Source organism: Nomascus leucogenys, chromosome 7b (genome assembly GCF_006542625.1).
Source record: "Nomascus leucogenys isolate Asia chromosome 7b, Asia_NLE_v1, whole genome shotgun sequence".
Lineage (NCBI taxonomy): Eukaryota > Metazoa > Chordata > Mammalia > Primates > Hylobatidae > Nomascus > Nomascus leucogenys.
The window spans coordinates 12,968,298-12,993,711 of record NC_044387.1 but is presented as its reverse complement, the minus strand read 5'-3'; the positions used below and the strand labels follow the sequence as shown (position 1 = coordinate 12,993,711).

The 25,414-nt window shown below is 59.5% G+C and overlaps 1 protein-coding gene across 7 annotated transcripts in view; it reads right to left on the bottom strand.

Moving 5' to 3' along the window:
• Positions 1–3,653: 3,653 nt before the first annotated feature.
• ELFN2 (extracellular leucine rich repeat and fibronectin type III domain containing 2) overlaps positions 3,654–25,414 on the bottom strand; it is a 59,758-nt gene continuing 37,997 nt past the window's right edge. For 4 of the 7 annotated variants that reach the window (XM_030815610.1, XM_030815607.1, XM_030815611.1 and 1 more), the window contains 2 exons: positions 20,219–25,278; positions 3,654–11,696 (listed from right to left, as the gene is read on the bottom strand). In XM_030815610.1, coding sequence (XP_030671470.1) covers positions 8,781–11,243 — 2,463 coding nt within the window. In that variant the 5' untranslated portion in view covers positions 11,244–11,696; positions 20,219–25,278 and the 3' untranslated portion in view covers positions 3,654–8,780. Of the gene's footprint in view, positions 11,697–12,167; positions 12,223–20,218; positions 25,279–25,414 lie in introns of those variants that run through there. The other 3 variants (XM_030815612.1, XM_030815613.1, XM_030815614.1) reach the window with 2 other exon arrangements.

Below are 25,414 nucleotides of genomic sequence, written 5' to 3'. Positions count from 1 at the left end.
GGGCCAGGCACAGGGCCACGGGGCAGCCTCAGGGATGAGGGGCTCCAGAAAAAGCACGAGGGCTGCCAGGAAAGAGCCGGGGGTGAAGAGCAGGAGAGAGACTGGCCTGGCCACAGCCCCACTGGGACAGCTGCACTGGGCCTGTGTGAGGGTACTCAGAGGGGACAGGGGCCAGCTGGGGCCCAGACAGGAAAACGGTGAGGGGCCGAGTGCTGGGTCATCCCAGAGAATCCCCACAGTTCAGCCAACTCCCATGGAGGCAGGAAGGGAGCAGGAAACCCCATGGGCCACCAGAGCCAGCAGGACACAGCTCCTGTAGACATAGGCCATGGATGAGTGCCACGCTGTGATACCAGTCACAGGGAATAGCTCAGAACAAGGGAGTTCATTTAAAGCAAGCCATAACAATCCAGGCCGAATCCAGGGGCCTTCTGGAAGAGGGGTTGCTAGCAGCTGAAGAACGGGAGTCTGAGAAAAGGGCAGGCGGGCTCTGCCTCTAGGAAGCAAGGAGGCTGGGGCTGGGCGGTGGGCCCCAGGCTGCCCCCGAACAGAAGCTCGGGCGGTTCAGCCTGAGGTCACTGGATGCTGACCTGAGTGCCTCAGCCTGACCAGAGAGACAAGGCATCTCCTAAATCTGAGAAGGAGCAGGAGTGCTTCCTGGCTGTGAAAAAAATGAACAGCAGATGGTGGGAGGGCACCAGAGGAGCGGGTGGGGCAGGGGTCCAGGACAGGCTACCCAGGCTGAGCCCAGAGGAGAGAACCAGTGGGTCCCACAGAGACCCTGGACCCACCAATGACAGGAGCAGGAGGAGGCCAGCCTCTGAGACGCTGGGCCTGGGGCTGAGTGCCTGGAACCCTGCCTTCAGAGACTAAAGGAGGCCCTGAGAACCGGTGAGATCCAGTGATTCCCCCAAACCCCGCAGCCACAAGCGCTCATTTTAGGCTCACCTCTGGAAAGCGTTTATAATTGTTGCGTCAGGGGGAGCTTGAGGGAGGGGAATATTCAGCTAAACGACTAAGCAGAAAAGGAAGTTCCTGGCCCAGCAGCCACGAGGGTCACCAGAGTCACCTTGAAACTGTCAACTCCTTCAAACCAAGCCCCAGCAGAGCTCAGGGAACTGTGCTGAGGACACCTAGCTTCCTTGGAGCCCTGCTGCGGGGAAGAACATTAAAGAAGCTGGAGAAGGAAGCCTGCCCGGGCTGGAGAGGGCCGGTGGTCGGTGAAGTCTGAGTTACAGATATCTTGGAAAAAAAGAAGAAAGAAAAAGGAGGAAGAACTTACATACCAGCAGTTTAGCCCTTGGGCAAGGCTTGAGAAGTGCACCCCACTTAGAGGGCATGACACAGAAGGTGTCAAAGTGGGGTGCCCCTGGCAACTATGGTCCTGTTTACAGCACCCAGGCCCTTGTCCCACCTGAAATATCCAGTTCCTGGGGCCCAGCCAGCAGAGAAGCTTTAACCCAACATTGTCCACGAGGTACAGCCACACTTAGATACATTCGTCCAACAGATGGAGGAACACCCCTTCACCCCAGAAAAAATAACACGTTGATGCCATGAAAGGTCATCTTTTTGTCATCTATATTTTGTATCACGATATCTGAGCACGTGTAGCGTTTCAGGTATTTGCGAATGTCCTCGAGCACTTACGAATAAATTGATTGTTTGTAAGTAAGGCATTAATTCAGAATTGGGGTTTTCTTTTAAGTAACGGCTCACGTGTTAAGATGCAAGCACCGGTGAAAATGTGTGGGCTCATGGCGTTTGCTCGGTTTTCAAATAATTGAAGTGTGCAGAAAGGGAAGCAGATACGCGACACTTACGACGTGGGGGGTAGCTAAGGACATTTCCCTAATTGCATTTGTAAACGGGACCAAAATTAGCCCAAAGCCCCAAAACATGCATGTTAAATGTGCTCTGTTTAGAAACAGAATCACTTCTGAGTTGAAATGAAAAGGCAAGGGTGTTTGCATTTGTAACATTAGGGAGTAAAAGTGACTTTCTAAGCCTAAGAACTGTTGCCAGATCTCCACCCACCGAAGCAAAGCCATTCCAGAGGACACTTCCACACTCCCAGGGGCCACAGGGCTCCCCCAGCCCAAGGCCGGCGGAGGCAGCAGAGGGGAAGGGCCTGGACTTGGACTCCCAAGGTTCATTGATCCCTTTGATCACCTCTTAAGTTTCCTGAGGAGTAGAATGAATCCTTCAACAGAAACAGCTCCTGCTGATGAGGAAAACAGGGACGCAGTGCGACAGGCAGGCAGCTGAGCAGAGGCTCCTGGAGGCCACGGTTGGGTCCAGGGACCATAGGGCAGCCCCAGCTGAGGGGCCTGAGGGGACAGAGCCTGTCAGGGCCCAGGCCCTACCTCTCTGCACCTCCCACAAATGTGTCCCACTGTCCTCCTCCTCCTCCCTTGGTGCAGGCTCACAGTGAAACCTCCCTCACGAAGGAGGCCTGGGACTAGCAGGAAGCAGAGCAAAGGAGGGACCCTGGCTGGCTGTGGCCCCCTTGGGATGGCTGCACTGAGTCTGTGTGAGGGCCCTTGGAAGGGACAGGCATCCAGCTGGCGCTCAGGCGGTAGAAGGTGAGCGGGCCCAGGCCCTGGGCCATCCCAGAGGGTCCCCAGAGTACAACCAACTCTTAATGGAGGCAGGCAGGGGGGCAGGAAAGCCCTGTGGGCCACCAGAGCCACTAGGACACAGCTCCTGAAGACCTAGGGCTGGGCTGAAGGCCACAGGGTGATATCAGGGAATAGCTCAGACCCACAGAGTCCAGAATATCCCATAGCAACCCAGGCTGAAGCCAGGCCTTCCTGGAGGAGAGTTTTGTAGCAATTGGAGAATAAGAGTCTGAGAAAATGGTAGGTGGGCTCTGCCTCTGGGAAGCAAGGAGGCTGGGGCTGGCAGGTGGGCCCCAGGCTGGCCCCGAGCAGAGGCTTGGGCGGTTCAGCCTGCAGTCACTGGACGCTGACCTGAGTGCCTCAGCCTGACCAGAGAGACAAGGCATCTCCTAAATCTGAGAAGGAGCAGAAGCCCCAAAGGACCAGAGAGGATCGCTTCCCAGCCATGGAGAACCGCAGCAGATGGTGGGAGGGCACCAGAGGAGGGGTGGGCCAGGGGCCCAGGACAGGCTGCCCAGGCCAGGCGTGGAGGAGGCCCAGTGGGTCCCACAGAGACACTGGACCCACCATAGACAGGGGCAGAAAGAGGCTGACCTCAGAGACCGTGGTCACTGACGGGGTGCTTTTCTCCTGGGAAGCAGCTGAAATCTAAGAATGCCCCCACATGGCCCTGCCTCTCTGTACAGGGCTCTGAATCCCGGGTGTGGGAGAGGCCAGGGCAGCAGAAAAATAAAGTGAGAGCGCACAACAGAGGGATATCTAGGCTTTTGGGAAGGGAGGTCATCAGGCCCCCAAACCATCAGACGGTGTGGTATCTGGGTGCACACGGACCCTGGAATTGAGTTTCCTGCTGGCCCCCTCTCTCTGGCAGACCCCCTTCTTTTTTCCTTGACCGCAGGCAGTGACCCCCACCCTGTCTACTAAGCCTTAGCCCCATGAGTGGGGCTCCCAGTGGGAAGGGAAATGGGGAAAAGGGCACCGAGGGTCATGGCAGTGCAGTGTGGGAGGAATACAGCATAGACCGTGGCCCCGTAGCTTTAAATAAGAAATTTATTGCAAATATAGAAATTGATTCTCTCCATACAGGAATCTCCGAGTTGAGGAAAACAATTTCGTGCCATTCAGTTTTAAAACAGGAAATTGAGGGGAGGGAGAGGCAGATATAGGGAAGAGAAAATAAAGTTAACCCCCATCCCCAAAAGAAGAAAAGGAGAGGGTTCAAGGCCCTCAGAGGAAGGAAAGGTTCGTAACACAGCGAGGGTTCACAGGTTCAGAGCCCAGGGCCTGAGCCCAGCTCTGCAGGACCCAAACCAGGTGCCCAACCACAGCCAACTTGGGGACTGGCGGCTCCTGAGGGAGGGAGGGAGGGAGGGAAGTGTGGCCGCCACTGCAGGAACTCCAAGCCCCTGTCCCAGCCCTGTGGTGGAGCGTGGAGTGGCAGAGGGGCAGGAGGAAGGAGGAGCAGGCCCAGACCATCCTGCCCACCCTACAGGACCCCCTTCCTCTCCTTCCTGCTCAGCAGGACTGCCTGACCTTTAGTGAGGCCTGAAGCCGCCTCTGGAGGCAAGCAGTATGGACCCTGGTTTTGTCTTAGAGGTGGGAGGACCCAGGGTCAGGGAAAGAGTGTGTCAGGATGGAATCTGAGCATGAGAGTTAGAGGAGGTCCCCTCTCCTGGGGCTCAGCCACCTTGTCAGACAGGAGAGGTGGCAATGGCGCCAGGCAAGGCTGCCCTAACCTTCACACTGGCTTCCACGGGCAAAGTAAGCCCCTCAGGGCCGAGCTTCCCTGGGCTCCCCGACAGCTTGGAGCCGTCCATCCACACTCATGGAAAGGGGGCTCTGCTGGGCCAGGAATGGGCAGGGGCAGAGTAGTAGGGGACAGAGGCGGTGCTTGGGGGACAGGCAGCCACTGCAACCCCACTCCCTCTAGTCTCGTGTTCACACCCACCCACCCACCCACCCTTCTGGCTCCTCTTGTCATTCAGAGCTTGGCTGCCTGTCCCCCCATCCCACAAGGGATGCTCCCTGACCAGCCTTTCCCCTCCCCACCCCATCACCCTATTTTATTTTCTGCAAGGCCCCAGTCACTAGGGAGCATTGTGTTTATCCCTTCCCTGCACTTAGGCCCCTTATAAGCTGGGACCTGTCACTGTTGTCCTTCATTCCTGATGCCATCCTGGCCCTAGCACTGTCACTAACAAGTTTCTCGACTCTAGGTTTCCTTTCCTCTTCTTTCCTTCTCTGCACTTCTGTTCCACCCTCTGTGACATTTCCAGGAGGGAGTGGGGCAGGCGACCAGCTTCCATTTGAGACCATGGGTGACTCTCGGCCAGCCTGACACTCCCCACTGCTGCTGCCCCAGCTGCCTCCCGGGGGCGATCCAGTCCTGGCCTTCCCAAGTGGGTCTTTTTACTCCCACCCTCTCCTCGCTCCCCTGACAGCCCTTTTCCCAGATCTACCCAGACACGGGCTCCCCAGCCTGGACACAGGCTGCCCCCACATGCCTCCTGCACTGCCCCAGGAGGGGAGCCCAGGTCAGGGATCTTTGGTGGGCAGAGAGAGACTGCTCCTGCCACGGGGAGAAGCAAGGCTGGGACCCATGAGGAGGTTTCCCCACCAACCAGGCTTTCTTGTCTTCCTGCCAGACCTCTGTGTTTTGCTACTAGAGGGCCATAAGCTCCAACAGAGGGTTAGCTGCACCTGCTGTGCCCTCCAGGAAGGAGCAGACCCATTGTGCTACTTCCCAGAAACAGCTTCAGGGGAGATTCTCCAACAGAAGCAGGCAAGCCCAGGTGTGACCTCGTTCGGGCCCAAGGCAGGAGGCCTCCCCGCAGAGGAGGTCCAGGGCATGGCACCCACGCATCCCTCACTCCACCGGGCCCCCATCTCCCCTCCCTCCCTGCGGCCCCCCTGCCCTCTTCTCCTGGTGTCTGCCCTGCTGGCCTGCCCCAGACCACAGCCCAGCTCCACCATGCTCATCACCATCACAAACCCAGACCTTGGATGGCAGCGTTTTGTGAATACTTCCCTCCCGCCTGGGAAGAACTCACCCTGAACAGGACGTGGGACACAGATGCAGGCCAGCCTCCGGTGGGCTCTCCCCAAGCTGAGCAGTTGGGGCTCTGGCCTGGCTGGGAGGCCAGAGACCCGAGTCTTAGACCCTGCTCTGCCTCACAAAGAACCACATGAACTGGGTCTTCAAGGCCAGTTCCCCTCCTGGATCATCAGAGTCCTGCTCTTTGGAAGGGCCCCTGTCCCTGCAGTCAGGGAGTCTGAGGTCTGATAAGTATCTTCACACAAAAAGGATGGGGAAATGGCAAGCACAGGCCCCTAACTCCTGCTGCCGGGAACCCTCCCTGGGGCCCAGCCCAGGCGTGCTGCTTCTTCACACAGGTTCCTTTCTCAAAGCCCCCACCCTCTCCATGAAGCCCCCCACGAAGCCCCAAGCTCCTGGCCTCCTATACTCAGTAGTGTGACTGATCCTCCACCCCAGCTGGCCAGCCAAGTCACCAGGCCCCCGTCTGGGAGCCCTGATTTCCTCATCTGCAAAACGGGAACAAGTGGGACGGACGGACAGTCCCTTCCACCAGGACACGAGCCCTTGAGGAGGCTTCCCTGGGGCTGCCCTCCCTGGCATGGAGGAGGGGAAGGAACTTGGGAAAAGCAGATGGCAGTGGAGCGAGGGAGGAAGGAAGGGAGGTGGCACTTGGGACCAATGCTCAGATGCACAGGAGGTGGGTGTGGGGCAGGGCTGTGTCTTGGTGGCACCTGTTTTGGGTCTGTTTTTGCAGAGCTGACCCCTCCCTGGGTTTCAAGAGCTGCTCGTCAGATCACAACAGACAGAATGTGGGAAAGCAGGGCATCAGAGAGGGGGCAGGGGAGTCTGGACAAACTGGCACATACACGACAGATGTTTGCTCAGAAAAATACAGTAAAATCGTCATGCAAATATAACAGGGAGTCTGCTTCCTCACACCCCTGGCTTCTCTGCCTGCTTGCTTTTCTCAGTTGTGCCGACTGGGTGTGAGGAGGGGTTGGAGGGCAGGTTTTGGGGGCCGGGGGAGGGAGGTCTGCTCCACATATCCATGCCGCCCCCTCCCCTCTCGCCCGGGGAGAACAGTCTTTTCTTTGCAAACGTCACCCTCAGAGTGAGCCCTGGGCTTCGTTAACCCCAAAGTTCGTGTGAGAGAGGTACTTAGCTGAGCCCGAGCCTCCTAGCCCTCTGCTGTCCTCCCCCACCCCCTGCCCCCAGCAGGAAGGTCGTTGGGGTCCCCAGGGGATGGCACTAGCTTTCCTGGTCAGAGCCCCTGCCCACCAACAGTGCTGGTCTTGGACCCATTCCAGTGCCTGCCCTCACCCCTCAGTCACACTCCCCAAATCCCAGGAAACCCATGTGGGCCACAGGCCCTAGACTGGGAGTCTCTGGCAGGGGCGTGGGGAGAGCCGAGGCCCCCCAAGCTGAGGTGGGTGGGAGCCAAGAGACATGTCGCTAGGCGGGCAAAGCTGCTAGTAGAGGCATCCCCACACCCCGCTGGGCCAGCTCCCACCCAGAGGTGAAGGATGATGGACTCCGGCCCATCAGCATCCTGACTGGTCAAGACCCCAGTCTCAGGACCCCAGATTTGCCTCCCAAAAGAGCTGGCCCCAGGAGCTGCTGCCAGCCCGGCCCTCCGTCACCACCCTCAACACCCTCTGCCACCGCCTACACAGAGAACCCCGGAGCCCAACGGTCACTCTGGGCACCAACTGCCAGGCACAGGGTTACCATGGTGACAGAGGCTGGCTGGGAGGGGGCGGGGCGCCACGAACCCAGCCTGCTCCCCAACCCTCTCTCGGGTGTGGGGCCTCACTGTTTGTGCTTTGTTTGATGTTGGGTGGGGGGTCAGAAAGAGGGGAGTGGCCATTGCCATGGAAACATGGGAGCCCCTCTAGCCAGGGGGCCAGGCCTGGATGAGCAGCCCAGAGGGGGTGGGTGAGAAAGCCCTCCTTCCCCTGGTGGGCGGCTGAGACAGGAGCCGAGATCCCATGATGGGGTCAGGCAGGTGGGGACACAGGCCATGGGGACAGGCCGGAAGTCCCCCATGACAGCTCCTCCCTGCAGCCCTCCAGGCATCACAGTGCACCGCTGCCCTTCTGCGGTGAGCAGGGGTCTCGGAGGACCAGAGAAGCTGGGGCCGGGGGCCTGCACCTGAGATGTCCTGGGAGCTGGCCTGCCCGCCACACACCCCACTCTTCCCAGGCCACGTGGAAGACACTTGAAGTGGGCTGGTGGAATGTCGCCCTGCCTCGGCTCCTTTCCCGTCAACAGGACCCTCTCCCTTCTCCCGGGTGCCAGCATAGGGGGCAAAAGCCCCCCAGGATTCTGAATCACAGCTGCACGCTCTGGGGGCACTGCCATGTGGCTTTCTAGGAAGAAAAAGCTGCCTGATTCTCAAATCCCTCAGCCCCAAGGGACCACAGCTTCGGAAAGGGATGTGGGGTGGGCGTGGGGTGGGCGTGGGGTGGGCACAGGGTGGGCAGCAGTCCACAAGGGAGCTGCGGGGGGTTCCAGGACAGCACTGGGCTGGGAAGTTGGGAGACTTGAGGCTAAGCTGCTGTGTGACCCTGGGGTTGTCAGCTCCCTTCTCTGGGCCTCAGTTTCCCCCTCTCTAAAGTGGAAGGAGACATTGCCTGATGTCTGTCTAATGCTAAATCTGCAGGTGACTTGACCCCCAGCTCGGGAGGGGACCCTCTCCCTGCCCCAGAGGGGCTCCAGTCCCTCTCTACTCCAGCCTTCTTGGTCCCCACACCTGTTTCTAGCCCCAGACCCCCAGACCCCACACTCTCTTGGCTTCCTTCCTCCCCCTGCCGGCCCCCGGCCCTGCACACCCCAGCAGAGTCCCTGGGCAGCACAGTAAAGACGACTGGTTTCGGTATCAGTTTGTAAACTTTAAGGAAAATGTGTCTCTGTTTTCCTGTCCGTTATTGTCGGATGTTGGTTTGTTCACAGTCGGGTGGTGGTCAGGTGTGTGTGTGCGTGCGTGCGTGCGTGCGGGTCTGCATGTGCGTCCTCTCCTGGGCCTTGGCCCCCGAGTCTGCTCCCCGCCCTGGCCGCCTGGACCCTTCCCCAAAAAGGCCCCCAGCCCTCTGGCTCCGACCTCACCAGGGAGGAAGGGGGCGTCACAGCTTCTGCTGGGCCGAGACCCCCTTCCAGTAATCGAGGATGTCATGCAGATCCTCGTCCTTGGCGAACTGGACCTTCTTGCGCAGGGCGTGACCGGCGGCCATGTACACCTCCTCCCGGTGGTGCTTCTTGTAGGGCCGGAAGCGCTCCCAGATCTTGTGCGTGCTCTCGGATGAGTACTCGGGGCTGGAGGAGTACCCTGAGTAGTAGTGTCTGGGGGAGAGCTGCGAGTAGGCGGAGTCACGCTTGGAGCGGGTCAGCGGCTTGAGGAAGGACACGCGCTGGCTCAGGCTGTCGGCACCCTCCTCGTAGTACAGGGCGGGAAAGCTGTGCCGGTGCTCGCTGCAGTGGTAGGCTGGCTTCACTTCCAGGTGGTGGATGCCCCCGCCCCCGCCGCTGCCCCCACCGCTGCCCGCCGGCACCAGCGGGAGCCGGTCCAGCGGGCTGTTGAGGGGGCTGCCCTTCTCGATGTACTTGGAGTCGCCCTTAGCCAGCCCTGTGGCGGCCGGATGGTCAGGCACGTCCAGGCTAAAGACCTTGGCGCTCTTGATGGAACCACCAGACGACACGCTGCAGGTCTTGCGGGTCACGGCCGCGTCGGCGCTCAGCTGGCGCTGTAGTGGGTGGTGGGAGCTCTCCTTGTAGGGAGGCGAAAGAAAGCTGGGCCGCTCCAGGGCCCCGGGGGCAGTGGCCGAGGAGGCGGCAGCAGCTGCAGGGAGGGACTGGCACTCGAAGGCCAGCTCGGGGTCCCCACTGCTGCTGCCGCCTCCCAGAAAAGAGGCCGAGTCCAGCTTGAGAGCATCAATGCAGTTGTTAATGATCTGGTTGACCTTGTCCACCTCCTTGGCAATGGTGGAGATTTCTGCAGCCGAGCCCTGGCCGTTCTCGAGGTCCGGGAGGTCATCCTCGGGCCGAGCCAGACTGTCCCCGCCGGTGCCTGTGCGCACCTCGATATAGTTGCCTTTGGTGGCTACCTTGGGTGTGTCCAGCCCGGCCTCCAACCCCTTGGCTGTAGGCAGCTTCTCCCCGATCATGGAGGGGATGGAGGCCATGCGAGACACGGGCAGCACGGGAGGCTCGCCCAGCTTCTGGGCAGCGTGCACAATGGAGCCGGCATCCACATCAGCCCCGTAGCGCATCTCCAGGATGGTCTTCTTGACGTTGACAGACTTCTGCTTCTCCTCCTGCATGCGCCGCTTGCGCAGGCAGTAGTACACGGCTCCCAGCACGATAACCATGCCGAAGAGGCAGCCCAGGATGGTCATGATGTAGTGGGTGGTGGTGGAGGTGCTGGGCGCCAAGTCTCCGGGGACGGGGTCCCGCGTGGTGAAGGTCAGGCAGGTGTGGTTGAAGCGGCGGCTGTTGCGCAGCGAGGTCACGCAGAAGGTGTACTCAGTGTGCGCCCGCAGTTTGTCCAGCGTCACGATCTCCTTCTTGTTCTTGAGGGTCATGACGTCGGAGAAGTAGCTGTTGTTGTACTGCACCAGGATGTACATCTTGCTGTAGGGGTGTGGGATGATGACCACCAGGGTGGCCGAGGTGAACGTGACGTGGTGCAGCTTGATGGCTGGCCCTGCCGACGCATCCGTGGTGGACGAGGCCGGCGGCTCCACCGAAAGGATCTCGTCGGGGTTGAAGCCCGAGTTCTCATCTGGCTCCCTCTGGGCGTCGGTGGAGTATGGCGTGGGGTGGCTCACGGGCCGGGCGGGCAGCGAGCCGTTCCGACACTTGGCCTGGAGTACGGTGATGGCGTTGAGGCTGTGGTAGGGCCGGGGCACCAGCAGCGGGTAGCCGGCAAACTCCCGCGGCGACTCGCACTGCAGGCGGTCGTAGTTCTTGGTGACGTTGTTGAAGACCACGAGCCAGGCCAGGAAGCCGAAGAGGTCGCACTCACAGTTGAAGGGGTTGCCGGCCAGCTCACACACCATCAGGCTGGCGAGGCTGGCAAAGGTGGCGCCGTCCAGGCGGCTGAGGCGGTTGGAGGACAGGTCGATGCTGATGAGGCTCGGGCACTCGGAGAAGGCGGTGGGCGTCACCACCTCGATGAGGTTGTGCTGGACAAAGAGGAACTGCAGGCGGCTCATGCCGCGCAGCATGCCCTCCGTCAGGTTGCTGAGCTTGTTGTAGCCCAGCTGCAGGACCTGCAGGCTCGACTGGCCCAGGAAGGCACCGTCCTCGATGTAGGAGATCTCGTTCTTGGTGAGGTTGAGGTCGGTGAGGTTCCCAAAGCGGTTGAGCGAGGAGTAGAGCACGGCTTTCAGCTTGTTCTCGTTGAGCCGCAGGTCATGCACGGTGCTGTTGATGTGCTGCGGGATGGTCTCGTAGGGCGGCTGGTTCTGGCTGCAGATGGCCAGCCACACGTAGCCCTTGTCGCCCTCAATGAGCCAGCAGTCGGCACGCACGGCACCCGGCCGGCACACGCACAGCAGCACCGCCGCGCACAGCCCCAGGCGCAGCATGGCGCTGGCCTCGGAGTGAGGGGCCGGGGCAAGGTAGGGGATGCCTAGCGGCCAGAGGCTGGGGCTGGCAGTACAGTCCTCCCTGGGGCCGCCACCATCTTGGGGGCGACCCCCAGCACGGGGGCCCCAGGCAAGGTGGGTACAACTAGTGCCAACTGCTGGGGGTCTTCTAGGGTGCTACAGCAGGCACTACGCCTGGCTGAGGCTGGGGGTGGGGGCCCCACAGCCTGCTCCCCACCGCAGTGTTGCTCCTTGTCTCCTGCTAGGAAGGTGCAAGGGTTCTCAGGGCTTGACTTCCTCTCCCTCCTCCTCCTCCTCCTCCTCCTCGTCTTCCTCCTTGGCTTCCGGGCTCAGAACTTCAGATGATTCCCACAGGAGGCTGGAGAGCGCCACACTGAGCCGGGAGTGAGAGAGATGGGGGCAGGAAGGAAGAGACCCATCTGCACCTGGTTCCTGAAAGGCAGCATCGAGAGCGGGTGACAGATCAGTGTGAGGGCTCAGAGCAGCCCCATCAAGCTCCAGCGCAGGCCCCCCGTCCCTTCTCCACACCCCGTCCCAGGGCCTCTGTGCCAGCAAGCACTCTGGGGTCCCTGTTACATCAAAGAAGCAGGGGGTTGGTGGGTGGCAAGAGGCAGGAGGGGGCCCGGGGCTGGGATGGAGGGAGACAGAAGAATAGGGGGAGTAGGGGCAGAGACTGAGGACCATGAGCACAGAAGGGACACTGGAGAGGAACAGGTGGGCACAGGTGCAGACACACACCCCCAGCACCCTGGAGGCCACGCTCATCCCCCCACCTGCACAGAGACCCACATGCCCCCACGAGCCAGACCTCCATGGCATGCACACGCAGACAGCTACACACACGCACAAGCACACCTACAATCTGCACACAACAAGCAGGCCCATACACACGTGTCCACATACCCAAGCAGGCACCCCTGAATCCACATAAAGAATTAAGAAGCCCAGCAAAATGCCTCCTTTCCTCCATGCCCAAAGATAAATAATTCATTTGTTGTGTAACTGCTCTTGTTCCAAAAATAATTCCCTTGTCTCAGCTTCCATGGGGGAGGGGGAGCAGAATATCACAGCTGTGGGGCCCCCCAAGCAGGGGGACACAGAAGCCGGGGTCTCCCACAGTGGGAGGGCGTGGGGAGACCTCATCTCACAGGCAGAGCAGAGCCAAGGGAAAGAAAGGCCAGCCTCTGGGAGGCCAGAGGTGCCCCAGTATCATCTCCCCAAAGTGCCTTCCCTGGAGCACCTTGATCCTTGGGAGAGGGCCAGCCTTCTGGAGTAGCATGGCTGAGGCCTGGCTCCCCTTCCATGGCTGGAGAGTCAGAGGCCCAGAGAGGGACAGAGTTGCCCCAACTAACACAGCACAGCCTAGACCAGGATCAAGGTTCCTAAGGCACTGAGCCCAAGTCAGAAGTCAGGAGGCCTGGAGCACCACATCTGCTCAGCCCAATTAGCTAGGTAAACCACAACATCTTCTATTTCCACAGCTACAAAGTGGGTCCCTTTCTGGCCCACTTGATGGGGGAGAAGAAGCAGGGGACTCATGCTGCCCATTTCCAAGATGCAGAAGGGCAGGGGAGGCACCACGGGGGTCACAGCGGCAGACCATCTGCATCAACCCTCACTTTCCAAGTGGGGAAACTGAGCCAGACTCAGGGGAGACTTGGCCAGGTTGCCCAGCAAGCTGGACACAGCCCCTTGGACAGATCCCAGCCCCAGCCCCCACCCTGTGCTCTCAACTACGGAAACAGCCCAGTTCTCCCTCCCTCTGCCCCGGGCAGGGGCCAGGGATGTGAAGATTAGTTCTGAGAAATCCACGTTTGGACACAGAAAGCCAGAGACTGTTGACAAGAGCCACCTCTGCCTCTCTCTCCTCCTCCTCCTGGGAAAGTCCAGGAAAGATTGCTTAAAAAAATTTTTAAACCTTTGCCATTAAAGCAAAACCAATTTACAGCACTGAGCCCCAGAGGGCTGGAACAGAGGAAAGGGAAATGGGTGCGGGGGGCGGGGGTTAATCCCACAGGAAGTCTGAGGTGGGGATGCTGACAGGTGAACAGGGAGTCCAGATGGCCCGCTGGACTAAAGGCTGACGCTACGTTAGAGGCAGTCAGAGACCGTCAGAGGCTGTGATGATCTGGACCTCTGAGGCCAGCCTCACACCTCCCCAGTCGCTACAGAACCAGCTTGGGGGCGCCACAAGGCAGCCAGGCAGGAAGGGGTGCCCAGGCAGCAGACAGCAGCTCTGTCCTTGGCTGTGCTATGCAAAGGTCTCAGGGCTGCAGAGACCTTGGCCCCCATCCAGCAGGGCCACTGGCTCCTGGGGGACCCCAGGCCAGTTCTACCCCTCTCTGAGCCTCAGTTTCCCCTCCCACAGGTAGCAAGGTTGTACTGGAAGAGGCTGAGTCTCCATGCTTGCCACTTCAGAGATCCACAAGCCGGCCTGTCAGAGAACCCTGGTCTGCTCCAATGCAGTCCCTCGTCCTCATCGGGGAATGTCTGGGGACCGCATTTGTATGCAGGTGCACACACAGGTGGCTCAGAGTGCTGATGCAGGGGTGTGCTGATGTGTACAAGTCGAGGATGTGCGGGCAGGCGCGTGTGCACACGTCCTGTGCATCAGCTTCGGGGGCATGTGCTTGTGTGTAGAGGGGCAGGAAGGTATGTGTGTCGGGGACATCCCAGAGAATGCAAGCACCCATCTATGTTATACTTGGCATGTTTAAGTACATGTGTGTTCTGTGTGTTCTACACATGTGTGTGCCTACATGCAACTCCAGCCCCACTCCTCATATCTGAGTTGCTCAAACCAGCATCCCCACAGCCAGACCCAGGGTATTGGGCAAAGCCAAGCTGTCTAGAGCCTTGGGAAAGCCCAGGCCCTGCCAAAGGATGCGAAGAGGCTGAGTGTGGAGGGGTGTGGGAGAAGAGGCCCACGTGGGAGGGGAGCTAGTCCCCCCACCAGCTCTTCTCAAAGAGTCCAGGGTGGGCAGAGGCCCTCTGTGCCCCAACCCCAGCCACTCCAAGCTCTGCCCACCTGAGCCTCAAGGTGACCTGCCTGTGGCCCTCTCTCCTCTTCCTCCTGGTCTCCAGGATGGCTTGGGCTGGGCCCAGCTCCCACCCACCTCCGTGACTCAGATGGAACTGGGAGGAGGCTCCCATCACCCTGTCCCAGGTGCGTCAGCTGCCCAGTCCCCATCCCCGGCTGCCTGCCTGCTACCCGTGGAGACCTGACGCAGCCAGGGAGGGAACAGAGAGGCCGAGGCAGAGAAGGCGCTGACAGCAGCACTTGGCCCCCAGCCCAGCTGTTCACGCACTCAAGGTGTCGGGGGTGGGGGCACCAGCCTGTCCTCTCAGGTCTGAGGCTGAGGGTCCAGCGGTCACATGGCCAAGGTCATGCCCTTCCCCTCCTCCCATGAGGGTGGTCCTCCCACACACACAGCAGGGGGGACAGGGCAGCACCTCACATATCCAAGTGGTGAGAGACGGGAAGAAGGGGGGGCTGCAGGGAGGAGGCGAGGACTGAGAATGGTGGAAAAGCAAAAATATCAAGACAGCCGAGCAGACAGACAGAGGAGGAGAGAAAAGGAGAAAGTGCGTCTGAGACAGAGGCACCAATGGCAGTGAGCTATCTAGATGACAGATGAGGGGTGTGGGGGGACATGGGCACCTGCTTCCCTCCCCCAGCCCAGAGGCCCAGCAGACAATTGACACCTGGTCTGGCTGAACCACTGGAATGCAGCCTGTGACCAGCCCAGAGGGAGGGGGGAGCAGCGGAAGCAGCTGTGGGGCGCAGACGCCTCTTCTGCCCAGAGCCCGGTGGCACAGCCCAGGAGGGGTGCAGCCATGCAGGCAAGCAGGCATCGGGGGTTGGCGTGTTCTGGCAAAGAGCAGTGCTCCTGTGCCCTGGCCTGACTGGACCCCTCCCCTAGAGCGTTTCTCCCTTCAGGCCCCAAGTGCCCCGCCAGCAGCTCTCTTTAAGGGGCGCTCTCTCCTTCCAGCACAGAAGAAACAGCTGCACAGCCAGGGTGCATGCTGTTATCGGGGGTTCCCGGTCTGCAGGCTGCATGCTGTAGGACGTCCCCTCTCGTGGGGACATTGGTGGGCAGAGAGGAGAGTCAGTGAGATCTCACAGCACTTGCTGCTCTGAGGGCAGAGCTGGTGGTGCAGGAGTCTCATTTCAGAGCTGGGCAGGACCGCAGATCCCAGAGTCACTCTAGGCAAATGCCTCCCCTCTCCGGGTAGTCAGCTGCCCAGTGATCCCGCTGGGTTTGTGCCCTTTCCGCCCGGGTGCTCCAAGGTCCTGGGCCCCTCGCTGGACTCGGAACTGGGAAGACAAGGAGTGCTGGCTCAGCCCCACCCCTGCCCCCCTCGGAGGGCAAGCCTGGCACAGCGCCTGGCCTCTGTGAATGACAGCCGCTGTTAACGGGGGTTTTATCGTTATTTCTTCACAACCCTCATCACCTAAGATCAGGGTTCCCCTGGACTCAGGCTCGCTGAACCTCGGGGTCACATCCTCTCGGCCCCCCACTATAGGTTGACTCCCAAGCTTCCCTGTCAGAGGAGCGTCTGGACCCGCGACCCAGGGAGAGCCCTCACTGCACTGTGGCGTGTGGCAGGGGTTGAGGGGTGTTGGGCTAACTCCCCAGGGTGGGTGAGAGGGTGAACAGAACGAGGCCAGCTGGGGATGCAGGCAGCAGAGGTCAGCAGGGAAGATGCAGACCCGACCAGCTCTGAGAACCTGGGTAAGCTGCAGGCCCTCTCCGAGCCTCAGTTTCTCCCCGTGTGGCAAGGTGAGTACCACCCAACTCCAGAGTTCCCCCAAAATCCCAAGACATGACAGACACACACACGCTCAGTCCAGGGCAGGAGGCCCCACAAACACACCACCCCAGGCTCCCGCTTGTGTGGCCACACTCTTGCAGGGACACCCGTCAGCTCCAGGAGCAGGTGGGGGAAGCGCAGTCTGTGTCCTGGCCTCCTAGGAGCAGGGACGTGAGGCTCGGCCAGGGAAATCTCATTTGCAGCAGCTCATAAGCCCTGGCACAGGCTCTTCCCTGAGCCAGGCTGGCCAAGGCTCCCGGAGGTGTCATTGTCACCGTCCGTGTCAATGCCATTACTGAGGATTAGGAGGACCGAGGACTCCTGGGGCCCAGCCAGATCCCTCAGGTAGGTGGCCGCCTCACCCCTCGCTGCTGGAACCCTAGCACCAGGCCAGGAACTCTGCCCTCAGGGACAAAGCCTGCCACCCCCCGGGGAAGAGACTCAAGCCGGGGGTCTGAACACCGGTCTTGTCACTGCCTAGAGCTCCTTGGAGCCCCCTTGTCATGGAGCTCCCTGGGCCTCAGTTCCTTGTCTGTAAAATGGGAGGATTATACCTTTGCCATGGAACTACCGTTCGGTAAGTTAACTGTTTGGATTTCCAGCGCAATGAGCTCTTGCTGCAGGGCATAGATGGTGAGGGGAAGGGTCCTGGGATTGAATGCTGAGCTGTGTGACTTCAGGCACATTATCTAACTCCTCTGGGCTTCAGTCTCCTGGCCTCTAAGATAGTCATATACCCCTTATCCAGTGCTCCTTTGTGTCTGACATTTGATGTTCCTTGAATCTTATATCAACCCCACACAGCTGGTGCTGTCAGCCTCATCTTACAGATGAGAAGACAGAGGCTCTCTCCTCCCCGGCTTCCCTCCAAAGGGCTGGGACCATGGCAGGGGCGGGACATGCACTGAGCCAGTCTACTGGGTTTCCTGCCCCTGTCAGAGGAAAGCGTGCAAGGGGGAGTTGTCCACAAGCCTCGAGAGACTTCGATGTTTCCACCAATCAGGAAGTACTGATTCCAGGCCAGCTGTGCTCCTCAAACCCCTAGGCACTCCCACCCCAGGACCTTTGCTCTTCTCTCTGCCTGGAATGTTCTTCCCCCAGAATCCCCATAATCCACTTCACTGAGATCTCTGCTCAACCGCTCCCTGCCCCCCACCCCCGCCTTCTCTGGCCTCCCAGTCTGAGATAACTCACTCCTCACCCAACCCAGGCTTCGGTCCCCTGACAGCAGCCAGCACTACCTGATGTCACTTAATTCTTCATCATCGCCCTGCCTTGCCCTGCCCCCAGCAGAAAAGCAAAGCAGGATTTGACCTTGTTCACTGCTGTAACCCCCATGCCTAGAACAGGGTCAGACGTACAGCAGGTTCTCAGGGCGTGCTGTGTGCAATGAGAGCTCCAGGCTAGGGACGGTGGGGAGATCCTGGAGCCCCTGACTCTGCTGAGTCAGAATCTTCAGTATCAGAGGGAGAAGCCCCCCCTGTGATGGGGTGCTCATGACGGGGCACAAACTGTGCCGAGCCTTCCTTTTAGCCTCACGGCCCTCCTTACGCCTCCCATTTTACAGGCGAGGAACTGAAACTCAGAGAGGTGCAGTGATGCACCCAAGACCACACAGCCAAGAACCCAGGCCAGCCTGAGCTCATGGAACCAGCAGACTTTCCAAGACTCCTCCCTGGAAGACGATGTCCCGTCACCTGCAGACGTCCAGTAACAGGGCTCTCGGCGCCCACCTAAAGCTACTGGGTCTCCTTTTTTGTTTCTTTTCTTTGCTCGCTGCAGCCTCTGCCTCCCGGGTTCAAGTGATTCTCCTGCCTCAGCCTCCCGAGTAGCTGGGACTACAGGCGCACATCACCACGCCCAGCTAATTTTTGTATTTTTAATAGAGATGGGGTTTCATCACGTTGGCCAGGATGGTCTCCATCTCTTGACCTTGTGATCCACCCGCCTCGGCCTCCCAAAGTGCTGGGATTATAGGTGTGAGCCACCGCACCTGGCCTTTTTTTTTTTTTTTTTTTTTTTGAGACAGAGTCTAGCTAGCTCTGTCACCCAGGCTGGAGTGCAGTGGCACGATCTCGGCTCACTGCAACCTCTGCCTCTCGGGCCCAAGCAATTTTCGTGTCTCAGCCTCCCAAGTAGCTGGGACCATAGGCACATGCCACCACGCCCAGCTAATTGTTTTGTATTTTTCGTAGTGACGGGGTTTCACCACGTTGCCCAGGCTGGTCTTGAACTCCTGAGCTCAAGCGATCCACCCGCCCACGACTACCAAAGTGCTGGGATTACACCCAGCCATCGTACCCGGCCCTGATTCCCTTCTTGAACAGCTCTGATTGCTAGAAATTTCTTCTTCTATTGCAAAGCCAAGTCTGGCTCCTTGTGCCTCTGTTCATGGGTGCCACCTCGCTCTCTGGAGCCACTAGGGACCAGGCCAGTACCCCATAAAGAACCTTCTGACACCTCCTGGTCTGTTATCGCTCTGTTTATCCAAGCTAAACAGCACCGCGTCCTCTACCTGCTCTTCCTCCGCTGTGGTGTCAAGTCCCTCCTGCCCTTGGGTACAGCTGCCCGGGTCATGCTTGCTGTCAAGGTCCCTCTTACAATGTGTCGCCTGGAGCCAAGCACGAGTGCCGATGAGTTTGGAGCAGGATCAGCTCCACAAGGTCCACGGGCAGCTCTGGGCAGTATCTGTTTAGGTCTCTTCCGAGGTGCTGGGTGTTCGTCCACCCCCATTCAATCATGTCTTGTTAGTCTCAGTCCTGCACACCAGCTGCTCTGGGTCTCGGGGGGAGCTGGCTCCTGCCCCTCATTGCTTTGGCACCTGCTCCGGGCTCTGTGTCATCCTGCACTGGGTGAGCAGGCCATGACTGCATCTGTGTCACAGGGAAACAGGGACCAGGCCCGGGCTACGGGCCCTGCCTGCGGTTCAGCCCTGGGTTGGGTGAGGCATGCTGCTCAAGCAGCCGCACACCCACCCACGTTTCTTACGCGTTCCACATGTATTCCCTGAACACCTACTATGCGCCTGGCCCTGGGGCAGACAGATTTGCCTCCCCTTCACTAAGCTGCCTTCTTACTCAAAAGAGCTTAACAAGAACGACACAGCACCAACAGCTGACAGCAAGGCGTCAGGGGCTCTGCAAGGCCTTGGTGCTTTGGACGCGCATCTCCAGGCGTAACCTCAGCCAAAGAAGGGGCTTGGGGCTGGGCCGCTGAGCCACAGCGTAACCTCGGGCAAGTCAGCACCTCACTTCCCTGGGCCTCAGTTTCCTCATCTGTTTGGAGGAAAACCACAGTACACGTGTCTCTGGTTTGCTGGGGCCACCCCAAAGCCCTGTCACCTGCCCACCGTGTCACCTCCCATGGCTCACCTCGTCCCCGTGCCTCCCCTGCTCACAGGGTGCCACAGTCATCTTTAGTACCTACTCCGTGTCCAGGCCTTGGTGGAAGGAGAGAGGCAGGGGGTGGAAGGTTTTACCAAAGGTCTTGGCCTTGGCAAACCACCCCATGGACTAACAGGAGAGGCCTGAGCCTGGTTCTAGGGGCAGCTGTAAACACACGGCCCGTGAGCAGGGCCCACTCCCTGGCAAACCCCCACCCCAGCCCACCCACCACCAGGCACCTGGGGACAGAACTGTCCCACAGCCAAGGATGACCTGTATTAAAAACCCACCTCCTGGCTTTCCCAGAATCCTCCAGGCTACTCAGGAGACTGCCTCCCTCACCCCCTCTCTCCCCAACCTGGCCTTTACCTCTCCTCCCCCAGATCCCACCTCCCCCATGGACTCTGCCTCCCACACCTGATCCCACCTTCCCAACCCGACCCCTGTCCTCATCCCATTTGACCCCACCTCCCCACCCCGCCCCCGTGACCTCTAGCCACTCCCCACTTGCCCTTGCCTCCCCCACCTGACCCTGCCTCCCACACCTGACCCTGCCTCCCACACCTGACCCCTACCCTCTCCCCACCCGACCCCTGGACTCTCCCCACCTGACCCCGCTTCCCACTCCCAACCCCTGCCCTCTCCCCACCTGACCCCAATTCCCAGTCCTGACCCCCTGCCCTCTCCCGACCTGACCTTCGCCTCCCCACCGGCCCCTGCTGGTCCCCTCAGCTGCAACCCCTGGGCACTACTCACCAGTGTCCACTGGACCCGCTCTTTCACCAGTGCCTGCGCAGCACGGCTGCCTCTGCCTGCATGGCCTCCATTCATTCATTCAATAAACATTTATGGAGCACCTACTATGTACCAGGCGCCGGCTAGGCCCGCCCTCCCGGCTCTGCCTCCTCCACCTGCTCCTCCTCCAGGGTCCCAAGGGGCGAACGCTTCCCTGCCCTCCAGTACCCTCAGGGCTGTCCCAAGACAGGGGCAGTGCATGTGGGGACCGCAAGAGGGAAGTGGAGGCTCCAGTGGCGCGGAGCGAAGCCCCTGAGAGGTAGCCCGGGGAGGGATGGGCAGCCTCTGACAAGATGAAAAAAGTCTTCAGTGCTTGCACTGGCTGAGCCTCCGCACTTCCCATATTAACTCATTTGATCCTGAGCCAACTTTAAACGTCTTAAAAGCACTATCACTATTCCCACTTTGCTGATGAGGAAACTGAGGCCTCACAACTGCTACGCAGTGGCTTCCAGCCTCCACGGCCCCAGGCTCTGTTCAAGAGCTGCTGCGGGATCCTGTTTCATCTGGATGGTGGTTTTCACATTTTTTTCATCAGTTGCCAATATTGAAAACTTGGCAGATTTTATTTCAAAAATCCTCATTTCTGGAATCCACTGAGATACAGGGAAGATCTGGCTTCCCTGGGTCTGCATCCCTGGAGGGACAGCAGTGGCACAGGCCGGGGTGGTATCCAACCTCCTCCCTGCCTCTCTGGTTTAGGTGGCCAGCTGACCCCTGCACACTGGAGTTCATGAGGCCAGCAACAAGGGGGAACCCCAGAGTGGGGACAAGTAGAACCCCAGCCTGTCAAGGGTATTCCTATGAGCCTCTCAGCCTGGGACCCAAGGGTGCCCCGATCCCTGCCTCCTGTACTTGACCCCTGCCTGACCTTGAGCCCCCCCTCCCCTATCCTCCTGACCCATGGCTCCTGGATTTTAGCACCAGGATACTAACAGCATGGATCTGTCATTCGGGGAGGGAGGTCTCCAGTTATGAGTCTGGGGCTCAAGGATTCTAGGATGTATCTACCATTTATTTGGTCCTAAAAGTCTCCCGTGTCTTGGCCTCTGTGGGTCACCAATTCTACAAGACTCTAAGCTGTCCTGACCTTCCGACGGCTTCCCCTTGGCTCCAAGCGGCCCCACTGGGGAGAGGTCCCCAACCAAGGGAGCTCCCACACAGCCACCCCAGGCCCACCTGTCACCCTGTGGGGCCCACTTCTCCCCTGCCAACAACCCTGCCTGGGTCAAGTTTGGGGCTCCTACTTGGGTTTGAGGGTTACCCTCTCCCAAACATTATTTCCACCCCACAGAACACTGCCAGCTGGCCTAGCCTAGGTGCTGTTTCCAGGCATGGCTGCTGTGGACACCAGGGGACCTGAGTTCCTGAAGCCACACCACAGCTCACCAAGGGGCCCTGGGGTTTCTGGAATGGCTCCTTGGTCCCACCCCTCTCCCCATGGACTTAGGGTCCCCTCACTCTGCTCACCTAGGACTGGGACACCTGCCTGCCACGCCCCCAGCCCCATGTGTCTAGCATGGCCCAGCACCCAGGGTCCTGGAGCCCTCTAGGCCCAGGCTGAGAAACTCCTCCTGAGGCCACAGCCCATTCAGCTTCTGTCGCTTCAGAACCTCTAACCAGGCGGTCGCAAGGGGTCAGTATGGACACCAGCTGGGGTAGCCTAAATTCCCTCCCCCTGGCCCTGAGACCAGCTTTCTCTAGAGGAGATGGGAGGGTCCAGCCCACACTGACGGCTGCCTCTGAGGCCATGGGGGGCCTGCAGCTGCAGCATCAGAGAACAAGGAGGCTCTGTCAGTGCAGAGGGGTCGGCATCGAGCCCCGGAAACTCCCCGGGGAGGGCCACCCCAGGACTGCCGGCTGGGCAGAAACCACAGCCCGAACGTGAGGCCATCTATGTGGCAGCTCCTGTGTCCACCAACTCCACGTGGCCAATTCACCAAGACCGGCCCTCCCTAACGTGCTGCCAAAGCGTAGGGTCCACATTCAGCTCAAATCCAGGCTACGCCACCTCACCCCGTGGTCCTGGCAAGCTAATCTTTCCTGGGTCTCAGTTTCCTCTTCTGTAAAGTGGGACAAGAAGGGCACCAGCTCAGAGGGCTGTGGAGGGGATGGCCACAGGCCAGGGTCTGGGCAGGGTCACAGCTCCAGGAAGCTGCCTCCTGCAGGTATCGCTGTGGGGGTCTGGCGCGTGGCACCGTGGCACACGCCAGGCAGGCAGGAGGACCTCATTACCCACTGCAACAATGACAGTGAGGAAGGATGGGGCCTGGCCTGACAATGTCTTCCTTTCAGTCCCGAGGGCAACACACCCCTCTTTGCCTCTGTCCCTGTCCCCTCTCTGATGTCCAGGCCCCTCAGCAGCCTGCTCCCACCCCCACCTTCAGCCTGTTCCCCGGCCTCGGTTTCTCTCCCATTGCCAAAGTACAATGGCTGTTATAATTAACGAATTATCTCAGTGTGACAGCTGTGGTCCTTTGAAAATTAGCTTGAATAACAAGATCCTGGTGTATGGTAATTTATTTTCCTCTCTTTCTCCCCCTTTCTCTCTACCTCACTTCTGCCTTGTCATGCATGCAAATGTTTTTCCCCTTTTCCTCCTTCCCCGACACCTTCCCCCTCTGTAGCCTCCTCGTCCTCCTCAGGAGGGTAAGGGACAGACTAAGCTTCTGCCTTCGGGTGAAAAGATGCAGGAGCTGACCCTCCTGGGCACCTCGTCCACACTGGCGCCAGGCACAGCGCCTGACACGTCGCCTTCTGAAATCTCCCCGCAGATCTAAGTCCTGCCACCTCCTTCCTGGGCCGGGGACCTGCAGCTTTGCTTTCCCGCCACCTCCCAGGCCGCGGCCCCTCGGGCTCCTCTGCTTGTACACCAAGCAGTGGCCTCCCCTGATGTCCTGGTCCCTGCTCACTGCCTCTCTCAAACCCGCTTCCCCCTCCCCTACCCCAAGAGCCCTTCAACCCCTCCCAAGGCTTCTAATGTCAGCTCCGGGCTGACCACACCCAAACCACCGTACCCAGCTGCCTCCGGGGCCCTTCCCTGGCACCTGAAACTCACTCGTCCATGTCCACCTCCATGACTAGACTCGTCTCCCATGGCCCCTTCCCCCTCCTCCCCTGCTTCTCTCCCAGTTCCCAGACACGGTAAGAGGCACCCACACCTCCCCACCTGCCCCTAGTCCCGCCTTGGTGCCGCCCCCTCCCCCTACTGCTGCTGGTCTACCTCCAACCCTACCTCCCCACTCCATGCCACCTCCACCCAGCAGAAGATGAGCTTTCTAGAACGTCTGAGCATGGCACTCCCTGCTGAAAAGTCTTCGTTGGCTCGGGCTGATCTGGGAAAATTCCAACAGCATCCAGAGCCCAGCCCACATGGTCCTGTGGGAGCCACTGCCTGTTCTGCCCTCCTACCTGCCTGCCTTCTTCCAACCTGGCCAGGGTCTCTCCTGTGGGTCCCCACAGCCCCCTGCGCTTCCTTCATCACAACCGGAATCATAACTGCTGCTGCTACTCCTGGACTGAGTTCCCCGAGGAAGGGTCCTGCTTCTCCTAGTAGGTGCTCAATAAATATTTGTTCATGGCTGAGTGAAGGAGGCCAGCTCGCCGCCCTCATATAGATAAGGAAATCGAGGCTCCGAGTAATTCATGACTTGCTCAGATCACACAGTTCATGCAAAAAACAAAACCAGGATTTGAACCAGCTCTGTGACTCCAGTGCTCTTCTGGGCTCTTCTGCTCCCTGGGGAGGTCGGGGAGGGGTCGGCTTTTGCACAGATCTCAGGGGACTTGAGCCTCCCTCCAGCCTCAGTTGGGCAATAAAGAGACCAGCTTCTAGCCTAGGCTGTCACTCCCTTGAGTTTGACCTTGGACTAGCCACATGACTCTCAGGGCCTCAGTCTTCTCATCTGTAAAGTGGGAAGGAGCCCCGCCTCATTCTCTATCCCAGAGGGTGGCTGATAGGGCAGAAACTCAGGTCTTGGAGAAAGCCAGTCCTGCTAACATCTGGGATTTTCCTGACCTCGCCCTCCAAACCCAACTGCACTGCCCTTGGCAGGCACTCCCCAGGGCTTTGTAGAGGGCATCCCCAGGATGGGAGAGGTCACAGAGAACAGGAACTCTTTCAGTGGGAGGTAGTGGGAGAAGCATGGGGGGCTTGGGGGTCAGATCATGACCTTGGGCAAGAGCTTCCTGTCAGAGCTCGGCGTCCTCCTCTGTGAATTGGGGCCGCAATGAGGACTCATGTGCACAGTGCCTGGCACAGTGCAGGTGCTGCCATGTCCACATGGCTGCAAGGTTCTATGGGAATGTGATCTTGAGTGTGCCCCAGAGAGGGAGAGAGAAGAGGGTGAGACAGAGCAGGACCAGCTGTTCCTGACTCTCCCTCAACAGCCCACAGAATAGAGCTCACACCCCAACCTGTGGCCCTAGAACCCCTCTCTCCCTCTCTAAGCTCACACCCCACCATGTCCCCTCGCAACCCTATAGAATTGGGGGCACGCCCACACCCACATCCACCAGGCCATTACTCACTAGCCATTAGCTGGTCCTAACCCTGGGACCCATTCCCACCTGTCCCCATCCCCTGGGCTGAGACCTTATGCCTCCTCCTCTGAGAAGCCTTTGGAGATCTCCCTTCTGCAGGGTGACCCCCCTGCTCTGCCCCCACAACCCCGAGGTATAGCCCTTGGAATCCTGGGTGGGTCCTAGAGATCATCTCCCCCATTTTACAAGTGGGGGAAACTGAGGTGCGGACGAGGAACACCAGCTCTCCAGTGATGCACTTGAACCCGGGTCTCTGCTGCGTCCAGCCTGCCAAGCAGCTTCTCTCCTGGTGCTGAGCTGTTTAGCCCTCGCCTGTCTTCTCCACGCCCCCTCCCCCACCTGGAGCTACCTGAGGACAGGACCCCACCTTCCTGTCTGTGCCCCTCCCCCAGTGCCCAGCCTAAGGCCTGGCGCATAGTAGGCACTCAGTAAATGTCTGTTGAATTGAATTGCGCTCAGGGCGGCCAGTCGTCTCTGCTCTGTAAGAAAAGCATAGAGTTAGTGGAGCTCTCCCCAAGACCAGGGGGGTGGGAACCAAGCTGGTGGAGTGAGGAACCTGGCCTGCCCCAAGGAGCCCGCGGGCCCTGGGGAGGGGGCCTGGGAAGCTGGAACATT